The sequence below is a fragment of the Pseudorasbora parva genome, chromosome 5, assembly GCF_024679245.1.
Source record: "Pseudorasbora parva isolate DD20220531a chromosome 5, ASM2467924v1, whole genome shotgun sequence".
In the NCBI taxonomy this organism is placed as follows: Eukaryota; Metazoa; Chordata; class Actinopteri; order Cypriniformes; family Gobionidae; genus Pseudorasbora; species Pseudorasbora parva.
The window spans coordinates 32,522,760-32,541,502 of NC_090176.1; the positions used below are offsets into that span (position 1 = coordinate 32,522,760).

General features: G+C 38.6%; 1 protein-coding gene across 4 annotated transcripts in view; it reads right to left on the reverse strand.

Moving 5' to 3' along the window:
- pth2ra (parathyroid hormone 2 receptor a) overlaps positions 1 to 18,743 on the reverse strand; it is a 75,998-nt gene that overhangs the window by 25,834 nt on the left and 31,421 nt on the right. For all 4 annotated transcript variants that reach the window (XM_067445029.1, XM_067445030.1, XM_067445028.1 and 1 more), the window contains one exon: positions 7,768 to 7,921. In XM_067445029.1, coding sequence (XP_067301130.1) covers positions 7,768 to 7,921 — 154 coding nt within the window. The remainder of the gene's footprint in view (positions 1 to 7,767; positions 7,922 to 18,743) is intronic.

The window sequence follows — 18,743 nt, forward strand, 5'->3', positions numbered from 1 at the left end:
CACTGACCCATATAGTGTTGGAGGTTTCACACCTCAATATGCGTGGCCTGGTGGCCATTCTTCACGGATGTTACATTCCATCAGTAAGAGCAAAGTGTGCAGATTGAAATGGGAATAGCACAGCTGCGCATAAAAATATTGCAATCCAAACAACCTAATGGTAGACATAGAGTTGAAAAGTGGACAAATTGTTGGTGAGCATCTCGCTGGCTCATCTGTGACGCAAAAAAAACATAAAACCAAAGATGCCCAACACACTGCAGAATTAAATGCCCACCTCGACTCCACAGAATCAGTATTCATGGTTGGGCTGCTATAGTCAATCCTTTGGTGGTCACTCATGCCAATGCCAAATGTCGGTTTTATTGGGGCCAAGAGTGCAAATCTTGGGTTGTGGACAAAGTGAAACATGCATTGCTAACTGATGAGTCTTCCTTCACTGTCTTTCCCACATCTGTGAGAGTTACGGTGTGGAGAAGCCCCAAAAGAGGGATAAAGTGAAGCATACAGGTGTGGATCAGTGGTTTGGGCTGCAATATCATGGCATTTCCTCCTGTGCTTTATGGATGCCTCGCGGAATACCAAGGAGTACCTACCCATTCTGGAGGACCTAATGGTTCAAACATTGTACCCTTAACCCTTTGTAAGCAGGTGTCATGTATCAGCATGATAATGCACAAATATACACAGCAAAACTTTGTTTGATTAACCTGAAAGTAAAGGTGAACATCTATGTCTCTATGCCCTGCACAGTCACCAGATCTAAATATTTTTTAGCTACTTGGAGGAGCAAGTCAGAAAACGTTTTCCTTCACCAGCGTCACACAGTGAACTGGCTACTGTTCTGGAGGAGGAATGGCTCCAAATCCTTCTGAAGGACTTGCATATGTCATTCCCAAGACGGATTAATGCTGTTGGCTGCAAAAAAAAAGATATAGGTGTGCGATATATATAATCTATGATTATATTGGAATTGTTGTTCTAATGATGTGATCTGACATCTAACAAGTAGCCTATATCCCTCACTTTACAAAAACACACCCAGAGGGCAGAGGCATATGGAGGTCACACATTTGCTGTGTGAGGTAGTCTATTAAGATAAAATTGTAATGCCCCCAAAATTTAAGATAAGGAGTAAAAAGACACCCGTAAGGGCTCCGTTCATCTTCGGAAACTGATATTTTTGTTGAAATCTGATGGCTCAGAAAGGCCTGCATTGGCCACAATGTCATTTCCTCTCTCAAGACCCATAAAAGGCACTAAAGACGTTGTTACATCTCACTCCAGTGGTTCTACAATCATTTTATGAAGCGACGAGAATAGTTTTTGTGCGCAAAAACAAAAACAAAATAACAACTTATATAGTGATGGCTGATTTCAAAACACCGCTTCCTGAAGCTTCGGAGCTTAATGAATCAGCGTATCGATTAGTTGAATTAACGGTTCGAAGCTTTACGAAGCAGTGATTTTAAATTTGCAGTGATTATTTTGTGCACAAAAACTATTCTTGACGCTTGTAGACTGACATTTTCAACATCTCACCTGATAGCAGGAACTGAATCAGGACAACGCGTCTTTTTCTAAGGGATCTCATGGTTTACTTAAACTGCATCTGACAAAAGAGTCAACAGCTTTTACACACATCTTTCAAAATAAAATCTTGCATCAGAAAAGTATTTTGAATTCGAATTTGTTGTGGTTTCTTTGACTACGCAATCTGCGACCTACTTTTGTGTTGTGACCCACCAGTTTAGAAACACTGCTTCAGGGGGTCTGCTAATGCTCAATGGGCTCACGGGAAGCCAATCTCGATTTTCTTCTTGGCTGAATTGGTCAATCACTTGAAGTCAAAGAACATTTGACATTTGGGGTGCAAAAGATGTCAGTGGATATGTGTTTGGTTTTATGCAAACCATAATAATACAAAAATAAGTCTTAAGTATTTCTCTGCTGTTGCAAAATGTGTAATGATGACGTTATTCAACAAACTGAAATTTTAATCAAATTTATTTTAACAGCTGTGGTTAATCAATCTAGAGTGGTTCAGCCACTAAACGAAAAAATGCTGCATACTGATAAGATGCATGGTTTAAACTTCAGAAAAACCAGGATCATATCATGCATATCAAGAAGCAAAACCTGGATCTGAGGGTGAGCATGTCAGTCGAGGGTGCCCTCCTCTTAGACGACAGTTCCCATGGCGATAATGGGGTAACTGTGGGAGTCTGGGATTATCTCGTTGCCTCGACTCACACTACATTCTCTTTCACAGCTTCACACATGCCGTCTTGGATATGCTGTACAACCTACTTATTATTAGGACATTTACTTTAAATCAGAAAAAAGGTGAGTAGTCAGTGTAAAATAAAACTGCATTTCCAAGTGTATGAATATCCCACTGTATCAGAATTTGAATCCATTCTTAAAGGTGTCATGAACTGGCTTTTTTTATTATTATTTATACTGTTTTCTGAGGTCAACTTATGACGTTTGTGTGGTTTTTACATTCAAAAACATCCTAACTAATAAGTAATAGACTGTTTTCTACACTGGTTTTGAGGCTCTCTCCAAAACGCTGGGTTTTAAGTGCGGCACTGGAGACTTGGAAGTCAACGCCCACGGTTAGGATTGGAGAAGATTTGCATTTTTAATTAGCTTCTGATCCCTTCACATGAGGGAGGGATTGTTTTGAAAGCAGCCAGGATAATTATCTGACATATGTTGTAGTAACTGAGTTATGGTCTGGCAAAGTTTCATAGACAAATAATTTCCTAAGAAGCGTCACCAACAGACGTCACTCAAATGCCTCTAGACCTAAAACCACGACGGACGGGGAAACATCTGAGACTCTGACACCAAATCTCTGTTTGTGATTTCGAGGAAGATGTTGCAATGGCTTCTGACGACTTTTGTTGTTGTTGTAAAAGAAATATATGATAATATGATATGAATATGATAATTATTTATTTACAATATTTTTTTTAACATGATTACCAGATCTAGTCTGAGGAAATAAAAACAGAAAGGCCAGATCCAGATCCAGAGCTGCTGTGTGGTGTTAGCACATGATCACACTCCCCATCCTCCTCATCAAAGTTGCCGTTGTAATACACATCTGCTAGCCGAGTGCTGTTCTTTGTGCTTTGCTCGGGTTTTAACGAAAAGGAAAAGTTTAAATCGCTTAAAACAGATAAAAATTGTCTCTTTATTTATTTTATCAGCAAAATGTTTTATTGCAAATGATACAATAATCCAAATTAATCAAATAAATAATCTAAATACATTATATTGGATCAAATCATAACCCAGCTTCAAATTCATTATGTACTGCATGGTACAAATGTGCACAGCCAACTTCCTTTTCCATGAAAAAAAAAAAATCATACCGTTTTGGAAAAACATGAATGTAGGTAAGTTGACAGAAATGACCTTTTCTAGCTGAACTATTAGTATTTAGATAACTTTAAGGACCCTATCATACACCTGCGGCGAAATTTGACTCAAGTGTTTTTCGCTAGTTTCAGCTCGACACAGTTCATTTTCATGCTGGTTAAATAGCAAATGCACTGGCACCCATCTGCTGGTCTGAAAATGAGGTGTGTTCAGGTGCATTGCTATTTTAAGGCAACTGAAAATGACTTGACCATGACCAACAAAAACCTTTTCTAAAGTCAATAGCGCAGTATTTTTGTGCTATTTAAAAGGCACCCTAGTAATATAAGCTATAGGCAGGTGGAACGTGCATCAGCACACAAACATTTTTAAATGTTAAATTTAACACAAAGCTTGGTTCAGTTATCTTTCCTTGGCAATGGTTCCATTAAATAAATTTGAATCCTTTATGTATTGTGGCATTATTATAGGCATCGAAAGATCCACAACATGAATTACATCACTTATCCATTAAAGATGAACAATTTCCCCTCATTAAAATTAGATTAACAACGTGGCATTGTTGTGCAGTACTTTCACAGACTTAACCCATAGGTCATTAATAAGCCATGACAAACACATTCATGAGAATAGTGAGCAGCCGCTCCTAGAACAGGGAATCTGCATATCAAAGGTACTTCGATCTCTGCCCTTCCACTAGGAACACATCAAACAGGAATGGCAAATAAATAAAGAACACTTCAACTTGAAACCACTTAAAAGGAAGCAACCTCTCCAAACAAACTGCAGTGAGCTATCATTGTGCAGTTTCTCCATGTGGGAGAGGAGCAAAGGGTATGAATACCACTTGCTATAAATAATAGCTTATTGGTTTCCATGTAGACATTTCTCAAAGGAATACATAAGATTCATATTCAGAGGCAGCCTTCTCTAATGGGGGCATCTGTATGTCTTATAATGCTGAGCAAAAGACAGAATTTTTTCCCTAGATAAACAAGACCTTCACAGCTTCAGAATATACATCGGGGGTCAACAACATCCCTGTTGAATTATCTGCGGCTTTGACCAACATAATAAACTGAATGCAGTGAACGGTTCAGCTGTTAAGACAGAGGATCTTTTATTTTAAAAAAAAAGAGTCATTGTGTTCAAATAGGAAGGGTGATCAGAAATGACACAACGAGACCTTGTTAATATTTAGTTCTCAAACATCCCTGTAAGTTATTGCATGTGTGATACGGTTTAGCTGGCTGAATCATGGGATATTCAGAACTCATTAAAACTCTCACACAAAAAACTTTTTTTGTGTGTAAAATTTGTATCTTATCAGCCAAGGAATGTGTAATGAGAAAGATAGTTAACCCTTACCCTAACACGATATCAAGCCAATTAGCAAACTTACAGTATATGTACAATATATCTCAATGCATATGATATTTAGGATGTATATTTAGGCTACATATTTTTAAAGGGTAGGTTAAAATTATTATAAATACTAATTATAATAAAATCTTATTTTTTACTTTCATTCCCACCACTTTTAAGCAACTTTTTGAGTTCATTAGTTCATTTGGAATGGTCCTTCCAGGTAATATGAGGGCATGAAAACTGATTGCACAATTATAATATAATTATATTTCACCATTTGACCATTTAAAATGTTTAAAATGGGGATTGGCATGTCATACTACACATACAATATAGTTTCCAACAGTTAACCTCCCATATATTAAATGTATATTTAATATATATTAATTATATTAAATAAATAATATAATTATTTATATTAATAATTATATTAATATAATATATTAATATTACCATATTATATTAATATTATATTAATAATATAATTATGTATTAATAATAATATTATTAATATAATAATATTAATAATATAATTATTATTATTAATAATTATATTAATATAATTATTATATTATTGAATTAAATAAATGAACAGGAAAGTAGTTCCACCTTACTTATTAAATTAGATTTTTATGGACAAAGTAAGGTCAATACTCTTAAACGGACTCTTCAGTTTTCCTCAAACAGTTCAATTTCATTTTATAATAAAGTATTGCATTCTTGTCAGCTAACACATTTATCACGAGCCGGTACTCATTAAACCTATTAGTGTTCTCTATTGATTTCATAATGTATTTAACTATAAAGTAAACACACTGCTATACTACTGAAAAAAGCACATTTATCAAATGTCTACAATGAAGATCTTTTGATCCTAAATGTGATTCTGTATATATCCGAATATGTACGTATATCAAACTTTTACAATTATGTTTGAGCAAAGAATTGTCTTCACATAAATACAATGTTTTCTAGATGAAAGAAAAGAAAAACATGGAGAAAAAGGACTCAGGCGCATAAGCTGCAGGGAGAGGGAGTGGAGAACTCCACTGCTGGATTCAGAAATACAGAATATAGTAGAATAAAGAGCGCCATGTAATACAAAATACAGCATTTGTCAAGCACAGATCATGATTCATATGCTTAATTAGAGTGGCGCTTTTGTTTTGTCCGCTACTCTTTTTACTTCCTCCCTGTGGTTTCCTTCTCAGTAAACATCACTCCTTGCTCTTTCTCTAAGGTCCTTATTGTTGGTTTGCTCAGGGTTTTCACATAATGACACCGTCTTTTCATGGTAAAGACAATTTAGTAAATTGTGTTTCCTGTATGTGGTATGCATTACTGTGAAGTACTATAGGCCTCATTTATCAATCTAAAGCCCACCACACACTTCAAGACATGCAGGCCGAATTTGGACCGATTTCTCCCTTTTCGACTATCCAAGGTAAAGTCCTGAAAAAACGTTTGCTATGTTGAATGGGTCACAGACAGTCATCTATTCTAATTTAATGAAATGTTTAATTTGGCATTTTTATCTTGGATGAGCTTCTGTTGTCGGTCAGGAAAATAATCTAAATGTACAAAATGCTTTCATAACAATTCTCCACCATATTTAGGCCTACTATGCCGCATAACTCAAAAACTGGCATTCATGAGCTGAGACCTGACGTGAGATTTGATCATATTATAGCCACTGCTCATGTCCACGTAATATTGATAAATGTCAAGTTTTGCGTGGAAAAGTCAGTACGCCCAATTTCTGTCGCACATTCTTTTTTTAAATGTTGAGCCAATGTGATTCCATTTGTCAACATACTATATCATTCCGTGGAGGGTTTATAATATACTTAATTTATAATATACTTAAAGGTGCACTATGTATTATTTTTACAGTAAAATATCCAAAAACAACTAGGCCTGTGTTATATATTTTGTTCAGTTGAGTACTTACAATATTCCAAATGTATCCAACTATTTATAAATTGTGAGAAAATTTATTTCTTAACCAAGGACTTGGGAAGTCTGAGTATAACATCTGAGGGAGTCGCCTGTCAATTGCGTCATATCTGTGTTACCCTTGGTTTCCACACTTAAATGTATCTAATATGATAAACAGAGCTGCGTTACCTCGTACTCATGACCGGAAAAGAGGAAATAGCACCGGCACCCAGCGACTGTGTCCCGTCATAATAAAAGTCCTGTTGCTCGCGAGGAGCAGCCGTGCTCAGCTCCACAACACTCGGTCCTGCTCTGCTTTATACCACAGTAACGTTAATAATCGCATCCAAGAACATGATTTCTGCCCGAGTCCTATTTTTCACCGGCTGTGAGGTGAAGACCACATGTCCCAAGATACTGCGCTCAAACTTGCCGTCATCAAACTACGCCCTTGTTTTGAAAAGGCACCCTAGTGGATGGCAAAGTTGCATAGTGCACCGTTAACACTTAAATGCATGAATGTTTCGATACAAAAAAAGATTAATTGAAAATGGCATTATAATTCACTGATGGAGGCATACTCAAAAAGGTTGATGTCTTTGACGAACTTTAAAAAATATATGAGGAGGAGGGTAGTGAATCACGTCCCAGGTTACTAAAGACCTGAGGTATGCGTTCATGAGAGAAATATTATGCACTATAATTCTAAAGTTATTTTTCAAGGTATTTTTTACTTAATAAACGCAGCAGCGGTAAGCATACAATGTTGTTATAGTATCGCTCTTATAGTTTCTCTCTCTTACACACACACACACTCAATATTATTTACTATATAACAGCCACTGTATGAAGCCAAAATGAAAACATAAGTGAAAAAAATGATCGGCCTTGTTCTTTGAGGAGAGTACAATTACATGTCAGCAACTGTCCATGAACAAAACCAGAAACACCCAGCAGATCGACCCAGTAGTAGCAGCAGCATTTCATCTACCAAGAAATTTTACAAACCCAACAGAAACAGGATTATACACAAATTGACTCTTTCAAGAAATTCACTACCATACTCACCCCACCCAATCAAAGTGAAGCCCCACAGGTATTTGGAGTCAGACAAGAAGGCCATGAAGATGAGACTGTGCAGGTACAAGCCCTCCACCAGGATCCAGTAGTAGTTCGTCGCCAGGAAATAGATGAACAGCAAGACGGTCACTTTACAACCCATCTGAAAAAAGAGGAGAAAAATTCAACACTCTTAACAAAACATGCTAGTTCGATTAAATAGAGCCAAATTATTCAGTAAACATACTGGCTGGGAAGTAATACTTCAGCTGTGATAAACTATTTCCAACTCTTGGTTGGAGGCCACCACAAACAAGTTTTTGAAAATAGTCCTTTGTTAAGGTGCCTCAGTTCAGGGTCAGACTGACATAGACAGCAAAATTACCAGATGCTTATGTTTTCTGGTACAATCTGTACAATCACATGGGCTACATTAGATCAAAGCAAAATCCTTTGACTGCACTCTTATTTTGTTTAAACATACTGTAACATTGTATGACATAAAAGTGAACTAAAGGGCAGATTAAAAGACAGATTTTGTAGAATGAGACAATATTCTGTTATTGTTCAGAGCACAAAAAATAGATATTATAAGGAATGCTTCAAGTTTTAAAAGTCACATTTGGAACCCATTGACTTTATGGCATAAAATATTGTGTTTCACAAAGGAAAGAAAGCCTAAACTGTCACAATTAAATCTTCTCTTTTATATTCTACAAAAATGCTTTTGGAATAATTAGCTCACTTCATTTAAGGTGACACACTGTCAGTGTCAAATGACAGATATACTCTTTAGGACAGTAGAAGCATGACAAAATGACATCCTTTAGGTGACTGGCTGAATGCTGTAGGTACAGAGCTGCTCTTTAATGAAGCTATTAGCTCACTGTCATGACAGATCTGTGTGGTTAATGGGCATAAAGCATTTCCAGACCATTTAACTGAATTTCAAAACACTACTTACTGATGGTGGATATTTCTCTCTTTAATATCAGGAATAATTATAAGGTCATTTTAGACTGAAAATATCAAGTAATCAAGAACAAATGGATGCATATGCAAATGCTAAACAAATCCAAACTCTTATTTTCAGAATTCTTAAACTCTAGCCAACCTCTCACAATCTTTTATACTCTTTTGACATAGTTTTTTCAAGGACTATTGAAAGACGTCCTATGTTTGCTTTCCTTGAACAGTTGTAGGTGGATTGTGTGTTAATAATGATAATTCTGGGGAGATTTTTTGAGGAATATCAAAAGAACTCCATTTCTCAATTTTTATTATATTATTATTATTATGTTTAGTACACTGTAAAAAATGATTTAGAAAAAAAGTTACCTGGTTGCCTTAAAATTTTGAGTTCATTGAAATTAAAATTTTGAGTTAATACAATGAACATTTTTTGAGATTCGACAACCTTTATTAAAAGATTATTAAAAGATTTTGTAAGCATATTGGGTAATTATGTGTGTGTTATTTCTGATGACGCAGTGAAACATGCAAAATTGTGCTATTTTCATGATTTATCACATTTTTTATGTGGTTCAGATACAAAAGTATTTTGAGTTTCTATTTATTAAACTAATTTCCTTCATTGTATCAACTCAAATTTTTAATTTCAATAAACTCAATTTTAAGGCAACCAGGTTACTTACTTTTTTAAGTTAAACCAACAAAAACCACCACAAATTTTTTACAGTGTAACTTACACATTTTTTCTTACCGATTTTAAGATTGCACACAATTAAAAAGTCTCCATCTTAATTTGATTCAGCAACAGAAAAGGACCGCCTTTTGTAAATGTCCTCCAATCAGTGAATTAGTTCTTGTTGCCATGCAGAACTCCTTGCATGGCCAATCACATCAAAGCAAGACCAGAGCGAGCTATTTTAATTAATTATGATTTTGAGTTCATTCAACTTGAAATGTTAAGTTTATGTATTTTATAGGTTAATAAGTTATACTAACTTATATTTTTGAGTTTTTGGACTAAACTAGTAATATTTATTCAAGATAACTTGATTTGTTTAAGTAAAGACAACATTAGGGTTTACAGGGTTGTCTGGCTATCACCAAACCATGCTCAAATTAAGACTGAACATTGGTCTGGGGAGTCTTCTATGTATTTTCTACTGCACAAGAGGCGTGATCAACAAGCATTATTTAAATGACTTTGTATAGAGTTGGATAGTCCTTCAACCAATCAGACCACAAGAGGCGTGATCAACAGACAACGACCCATCGCTTCTCTATCCGTCATTGTGATAAACCAGCCCATAACGCACCAGGAGGATAAGCAGTCTATGATTAGTTCCTGCAAAAGTGTAGCAGAGCAGTAGAAATTCAATGTACAGGTTTCCAAGCAGGGTAAAATTAAATGGGTTTACCCAGTCTAGCACTGGGGCAAACTGGAATAGCTATAGCACAGGAAGATGCTTAGAAAACATTACTTGTGGTATAGTTCTATTTTCACCTGAAAAAGATCAGGAGAAGGACTCTTGAACACTTCAGAATCTGACAGTAGATCAATTTAAAGACTACACTTATTTGGATTGTCTGGAACATCAAACCTCTCTACAACATGCCTGGATCTGCCAAAATGTCTGTCTGTTGGATTGTTTTGTCCCTTGACAGATCACCCAAGGATAGACAACATTTCCCTTGGTGATATCTTTGTGATTTGTTATTGAGTTTATATTCACTACTGTTAAAGAGTTTGGGGTCAGCAAGATTTTTATTTTTTTATTTTTAAAATAAATACATCTATTGTGTAATGTTTATGTCCAGAGAAGGATTACATTTTTAAAAGGTCCAAAACAAAGTATTTATTAAATTTTAAAAAACTCAGCAAGATACTACAATAATAAAGTAACACAAGACAATACCTGACAAAGAAGTGAACAAAAGAAGGAACTCAAATACACAGTGATGACAAACTCAAGGACAAACAGGTGTGCTGATTGATTCAGTGCCCATGCATGAAAACTAACGGGAAACTATAGAACAAAGGAAGCATGTGACTGAATTTTTTTTTTTTTTTTTTTTTTTTAACGAAACATTCCTGTGACATATTGTCTCAATTCACCAGTGTGAGTGCCCGTGATCACCACCAGAGGGCACTCCACCCCGGACTGTCACTCCATCACAAACTACATTACCCATAATCCTATCCTTGGACTCATTAGCTCTCACTGTTTACACCTGTGTCTCATCACCTCATTACCTCTGCCTATATAGCCTGGTTTTCTCTGCCATTCATTGCGAAGTCTTGTTTAGTGTCACAACTGCATTTCTGAGCGTTTCCCTGGGTTCATGTATCTTGGTCTTTGATTTCTTGCCTTCTCCGTGGAGTACCCTTTTTGCCTGTTCCTTCTGTTTTGTTTGCCTTTTCGGACTGATTTCCTGTTATGACCGTTTGCCTGTTCTATTGACTACGACTTTGGATTACCCTTCAATAAATACTGCGTTTGGATCTTCAACCAACCTTCTGTCTCAGAGCAGTTTCGTAACAGAAGACTTCGCCACCATGGATCCAGCAGTATGTCTCGTCCGTCTATGCCAGGGAACTCACTCACTCGAGGACCACATCATAGACTTTCTGAACATTGCAAACTTCACCAACCTCCCGGACTTTATGTTGATTGACTTTTTTTGCTATGGACTCAACAAACAGTTGCAAAGCAAACTCGTCCGTGATGGTCCTCGAGGGTCCCTGGCTGAGTTCCTTGATTATGCCCTTCAGGTAAGCGGCTCTGCTTTCACAGTGGGTGTCATGGAGGAGGGTTGTGACATTTCCACTGCACCTGCCGTGCCTGTGTCCTTGGGCAAGATGTCCGCCGAGCCAGTGTCCTCTGACAAAATGGCCACCAAACCTGTGTCTTTGGACAAGATGGCTGCTGAGCCTGTGTCCTCTGACAAGATGGCCGCCGAGCCAGTGTCCTCTGACAAAATGGCAGCTGAAGCTGTGTCTTTGGACAAGATGGACACCACTCCAGAACCTTCAGCCATCATGGACATCAATGCAGAGTTCCGGGTTATCATAAATGGCACAAATGAAACCTGTAAGGTGGTCCCAATGCAAGTGAGACTGGCATCCAGCCTGGAGGACTCACCGCTGATGTCAGTGCGTGCAAGTGGCATCCCTAGATCAGCGCCATCCAACCCACAGGCCTCTGCGCTCTCAGACCTTCCCGAGCCTGGTGTCGTCTCAGCGGACCTTCCCGAGCCTGGTGTCGTCTCAGCGGACCTTCCCGAGCCTGGTGTCGTCTCAGCGGACCTTCCCGAGCCTGGTGTCGTCTCAGCGGACCTTCCCGAGCCTGGTGTCGTCTCAGCGGACCTTCCCGAGCCTGGTGTCGTCTCAGCGGACCTTCCCGAGCCTGGTGTCGTCTCAGCGGACCTTCCCGAGCCTGGTGTCGTCTCAGCGGACCTTCCCGAGCCTGGTGTCGTCTCAGCGGACCTTCCCGAGCCTGGTGTCGTCTCAGCGGACCTTCCCGAGCCTGGTGTCGTCTCAGCGGACCTTCCCGAGCCTGGTGTCGTCTCAGCGGACCTTCCCGAGCCTGGTGTCGTCTCAGCGGACCTTCCCGAGCCTGGTGTCGTCTCAGCGGACCTTCCCGAGCCTGGTGTCGTCTCAGCGGACCTTCCAGAGCCTGGTGTCGTCTCAGCGGACCTTCCAGAGCCTGGTGTCGTCTCAGCGGACCTTCCAGAGCCTCCTGCCCCAAGTCCAGAGAGGACTCTGGCTGGACCACCTGCTCCGCCGTGGGCGTCTTCAACCTCACCTGCGCTGCTGTGGTGGTCATCTGCGCCGCCGTATGGGTCTTCAACCTCACCTGCGCTGCTGTGGTGGTCATCTGCTCCGCCGTGGGAGTCTTCAAGACCGTCTGCTCTGTTGTGGTGGTCGTCTACTCCGCCGTGGGGGTCTTCAAGACCGTCTGCGCTGCTGTGGTGGTTGTCTGCTCCGCCGTGGGGGGCTTCAAGACCGTCTGCTCCTCCGTGGGGGTCTTCAAGACCGCCGGCTCCGCTCCAGTCGCCTGCGCCAGCCTGGTCATCTGCCCGGTCTGCGCCAGCCTGGTCATCTGACCGGACTGCGCCACCCTGGTCATCTGCCCGGTCTGCGCCACCCTGGTCATCTGCCCGGTCTGCGCCACCCTGGTCATCTGCCCGGTCTGCGCCACCCTGGTCATCTGCCCGGTCTGCGCCACCCTGGTCATCTACCGGGCCAACTCCATTCTGGCCTCCTGCTCTGCCTGAATCTCCAGGCTCTCTTCCACTACATGGGCCTGGCCCTCCATCCCGCCCCCATGTCCGCCTCCGCTCCACCTCCCTCCTGGACCATTTTAGGAGCGTCTGGAAGCCGCTCCTTTGAGGGGGGGCTATGTCTCAATTCACCAGTGTGAGTGCCCGTGATCACCACCAGAGGGCACTCCACCCCGGACTGTCACTCCATCACAAACTACATTACCCATAATCCTATCCTTGGACTCATTAGCACTCACTGTTTACACCTGTGTCTCATCACCTCATTACCTCTGCCTGTATAGCCTGGTTTTCTCTGCCATTCATTGCGAAGTCTTGTTTAGTGTCACAACTGCATTTCTGAGCGTTTCCCTGGTTTCATGTATCTTGGTCTTTGATTTCTTGCCTTCTCCGTGGAGTACCCTTTTTGCCTGTTCCTTCTGTTTTGTTTGCCTTTTCGGACTGATTTCCTGTTATGACCTTTTGCCTGTTCTATTGACTACGACTTTGGATTACCCTTCAATAAATACTGCGTTTGGATCTTCAACCAACCTTCTGTCTCAGAGCAGTTTCGTAACACATATATTCAGTTGGTATACATTAATATATAATCTAGAAGTGACTATAAAGTTTATGTCATAAAAGATTTCTATTTTAAAATAAATTGTGTTTTTTTTTTTCAACGTTCTATTCACCATTAAAAAAAATTACCATTTTTTTTCACAAAAAATATTTAGCTGCACAACTGTTCAACATCAATAAGAAATGTTTTTAGCACCAAATCTGCATATTATAATAATTTCTGTAGGACCATGTGACGATTGACATTGAAGATTGCTGTCTTTAACAGTTGCTGTGAGATAAATGTCTTTATCCAGTGGACATAATCAATAATAATTTAATTAGAGGTCAAGATACTTGGTGCAAAATGTATGATGGTCAAAATGACCCAAAGTGTTTTTTTGTTTTGTTTGTTTTTGATCTGAAGATTTCTGGGAACACACACTCTAAAAAATTATTCAGTGGCTTAGTAAATATCACAGTAATAATTAACTTTATTAACTTAATAAAATCTATCAATATCATTTACTTGATGGTTTTAGTTAAACATACCAAAATAATTGACTAAAAATCCAACAGTTAATTTTGTCTAAAATGTATAGTTATATTTAAGTTTTTTTCACTAAAATAATTTAGTATTCAAATAACCAATTATTTATTTTAAATATACTTAATACATTTGCAAAATTTATTTCAAAATATTTGAGAATGGAGAATTAAACCGATCTGTTTCAAGAACCACAAATATTACTTAATTAAAATCAAGATTATTAATATTTAACACACACTGAAGAAATTGAGTAAGTTTACTCGATTAAAACAATGCACCCCTCCCCCACCCTCTGACGTGACGACAGCTGGACGGTTGAGTGAGTGAGGATATTTTAATTATCAGAGCAGTTTCTTCTTCTCAGCGTCGCAGAATTGGGGCATTTCCTCTGAAAATCAGGTTTGTATGTTGTTGTTTTTTTATCTATATAATCATTACTGTGCTAAAAGGCATTTTATTTAATTCAAAACAACATACAGGGACAGTGTGAGTCACCTTAAGTTAACGTGTGGCGTTGGTCTTTGAAACGCCTGCTGTGTTGCTCAAAACACACAACTTTATTCGTAAAGATAATGAATATAATGAATTTGGATGATAAAATCTTATTAAAACTGGGCACTGTTTGTTTATTGTCAGGTTATGGAGTCTGGCGGCTCGCAGCATCTTTCAGCTACAAATGAAACGCAGGACAGCGGTCTCAAGTTCAAAGTCCACCTGCAGACCGCTAACGTTAGTCCATCTCAGGCTCGAGAAACAGCGCTGATACGGTGGAAATGGGATAACAGACCGGTTGATTACACTTGAATTACTTTTAAATGTTTAATTTTTACTTCTAAAATGTTTGTTACATGAGTTTAAATGTTGTAAAATAACTGTTATTCTTTACATGTCAAAACAGTAATATATGCTGTAACGTTATTGCTGTACTCGTCGACAATAAAGGCCATGTCATGTATGTGTTTGTGTGGACTGTGGAGTATATTACAAAGGTTTAGAGGAAATTAAAGTTATACTATACAAGTTAGTAATACTCATAAATAAAAACAGTTCATATTAGTCATAAATATTGTTTTTTAAAATGCTTTTTACCCAATTTTTTCTACTCAATTGAATTTGTTAATGTAACAAATGCAGTTACTCAGATCTACTTAAATTTTTTACTTACATTTACTCAGTTCTTACGGTGTCTATAATTGATTTCACTGCTTTAAAATTTACTCAATTTTTTTAGTGTAAAAATGTTTCACCAAAAAAATTGAGTAAATCATAGTATTAGTTTTTAGAGTGCATTTGATTGAATGTAATATACGGTATTCGCTGAGGGTGGAGCTAAGGAAGAAATGAAATTAAAAAAGAAACATTTTAAATCCAATTTAATTATCTTAAATTTGATTAAATAACTTGCTTTACACCATGTCTAGACACAGTGTTGCAGTATAACAAGAAACCAGTACTATAATATTTATAGTTCCTTATTACATGTTATTACAGGCGCTGTGAAATACTTGATTCTGATTGGTCAACCGCGCATTACAGCGGTATGTTATTTCCATATAACAACCAGTCATCCGGGTACTACGAGTTATCTTGACTGGTACTACTTATATGCTTAACGCTGGCGCCATCTTGTGGCTGTTAAATACCTAAACAGCCACGGCTACATTGGAAGACTTCAAGGCGGGTTTCCTTTATAAAGTTTTAAATATAGATATTTTTCTTACACAAACGCATCGATTTGAATCAGAAGGCCTCTATTAACCCATCCGTGTGGAGCCGTGTGGAGCACGTTATTTGATGGACAGCTGCATTTTTTATGGACTTCAAAAACAACTACTGCTGGGATTAACATTAGCCTGGACTTTTTAAATATAACTCTGATTGTATTTGTCTGAAAGAAGAATGTCATATACACCTATAATAACTTGAGGGTGAGTAAATCATAGGTTTGGTTTCATTTTTGGGTGAACGAACCCTTTCAGCATTCATTTTCAGCATTTAGCAGCAATAGGTAAAGGCTTAAAGCAGTTTGGAACTGTTTTTCTTCGCGGAAGCTTTGCGTAAGAGCTAATAAAATATTTAATTTTGTGTCTTATTCATTTGAGACTAGTAGCCGTGTAATAAGCGGGATAATGTACACCCAGTCGGTTGTTATCGCAGAATAAACCTCTTCAGAGTGATGCAAGACCCCTCCGCTTCGCATGGGGGTCCTGATCACTCTGTCGGGGTTTATTCTGCGATAACAACCGACTGGGTGTACATTATCCCTTACATATATATTATATCGTAGTATCATATTGACATACACTATATTGCCAAAAGTTTTGACGCCTGCCTTTACATGCACATGAACTTTAAAGGGGGGGGGTGAAATGCTGTTTCATGCATACTGAGCTTTTTACACTGTTAAAGACTTGGATTCCCATCCTAAACATAAACAAAGTTTCAAAAACTAATGTTGGACGTTTGATGGAGTATTTCTGTGTTAAAAATACTCCTTCCGGTTTCTCACAAGTTTCGGAGAGTTTTTTTCGAGTATGGGTCTAATTGACGTTAATAGAACGGAAGGTCCTTGTATGGGCCGTACGGGCTCTTTTCCCGGTAGGGTGCGCGCGTGACTAGAGCGAGAGAGGAAATGCACGCCCGTAAACAGTCTCTCAGGTGCAGATCCAGTCGTCCGTGAATACTTATGTCGCGCGGCGCGCTCCACTTTACTCCTATGGGTGACGTCGAGCGACTTCAACGCTTCAGCACAGCATTCCGGGAAGGCAGCGCTGCATTTGAACCGATTTGAATGCAGAAATGACGGGAAGCTTCACAACATCACTTCAGTCGCGTCTCAAAGTGGATTTCCATGCCACTGCTGTCACAGGACTTCACCAAATCATACCAAAGAAGTGTGTTTTTGACGGAGCGGTCCCAGCGATAAAGGTTCGGTCCTGCTTTGGAAGCAGCTGGTGAGTAAAACTGCTTCAAATGTCTCTGCTATTGGCTACCGTCGCATGAGTAAACATCAGTAAACCACACGATCGCGTGCTTCGTCATTCAAATGCGCTAATGGTTAGTCCACTGCTGTTCTCTGTATAACGTTACACTAGTCTGATGTGCAAAACCGTTTTGCTTGCTACTTCTAAGGTCTAGTCGCATACAATAGTCCATAAACCGAATCATGTCCTCATAAACTGCGAGCAAAGACACACAAATGTTGACAGGCCACTAAATACAGTACATACCACAGAGACGGACATCCTGATGTAGCTGTTTCTCCTGTTCAATTTATTTCTGCCTCAGATTTGATTCTGGAATCATATCTGTATAAGCTGAGATAGCCATGGGTTTCTCCACGCTTGAGGACGTCACCGCTTTGTTTGCGCTCGTCATTCTTTAGCTCCGCCCACTCGATACGCCTTCAGCCGCTCGTTTTTTTCAGGAAAGACTCGGTACAGCCTATATTTCTTTTATAAATATAATAAAACTAAAGACTTTTCGGAGATATGAAGGATGCAATACTACTCTATAGGTACTCAAGATTGACATGAGATTGTCTGAAACTGAGCGTTTTAAAATCTTACATTTACATTGCTTCAAAAATAATACAGCAACAAGCATATTTTGTGTAGCTTTGATTTGTTACAACTGTTTATATTCCTATAAGACTATTAATCCACAAATGTTTGGCGAAAACAGAAGTGTCATGAAGGTCGCAGACATGGAGGAGCAGCTTTAATTTAACAGAGCTGATTGGTCACTCAAAACCGGCTCACTCCAGATAATCCGTGAATTTGAACGTGACCGAAAGTAGTGATGTGCAAATTAATGAGTTGTTTACTTAGTAATTAGTCGATCCATTACCAAGTCTGTCCCATTCGGGGTGATTTGCAGAACAGCTAGTGTTAGCAGATGGACAGTCAATCACTTCCTCCTGTCGTGACTTTTTTCCAATTTTGTTCTATCTTTACAAATCTGCAGAAGCAAGTCACACATTAAAACAGACATTCCCAATCCCAACCACATGATCAATATAACAAAAGATTAAACATTGTCTGTATCTGCCAAAAACCTGTGAGCAGGTTTCAGATGAACCCGAGGAAACCTATTTTAATTTGTGTGTCTTTAACCTCCCTGCCTCCCTGTCATTCATATACATTTATATATCTGTCCATCCAAATGTCATAGAATATATAAGGTGGTTAACTGTATACTAGTACAAAAGAGGCAAAAATAATTCTTGATATGGCTTGCTCCCTTCAATGTAATTTTTAAACTTGATTTATTTCCTTTTATAGGATTAGGAGTTTGTTGAAATCCCTAACATCAAGTATGATCAATAATAGTGATGCCTGCAACAGTAACTATCTGATTAAATCTTAAGATATTTTTTTAGCTCAGCTTTCACTCCACACTTTTGTCTGGATATAGGGTTACAGATATGATTGTTTAATAAGAATGTTGCTCTAAGTCAAACAAAGTGCGCTGAACCTGCATTACACTACCATAGCAATACTAACCATGGTGTCTGTAAGATTTATATTTTAACAAATTTTTATTCAGAAAAAATGCATAAATCAAAATTGACAGTAAAGATTTGTATAATGTTACAAAAGATTTCTATTTTCAGTATCTGTTTGGACAAGTGTTTTCAACA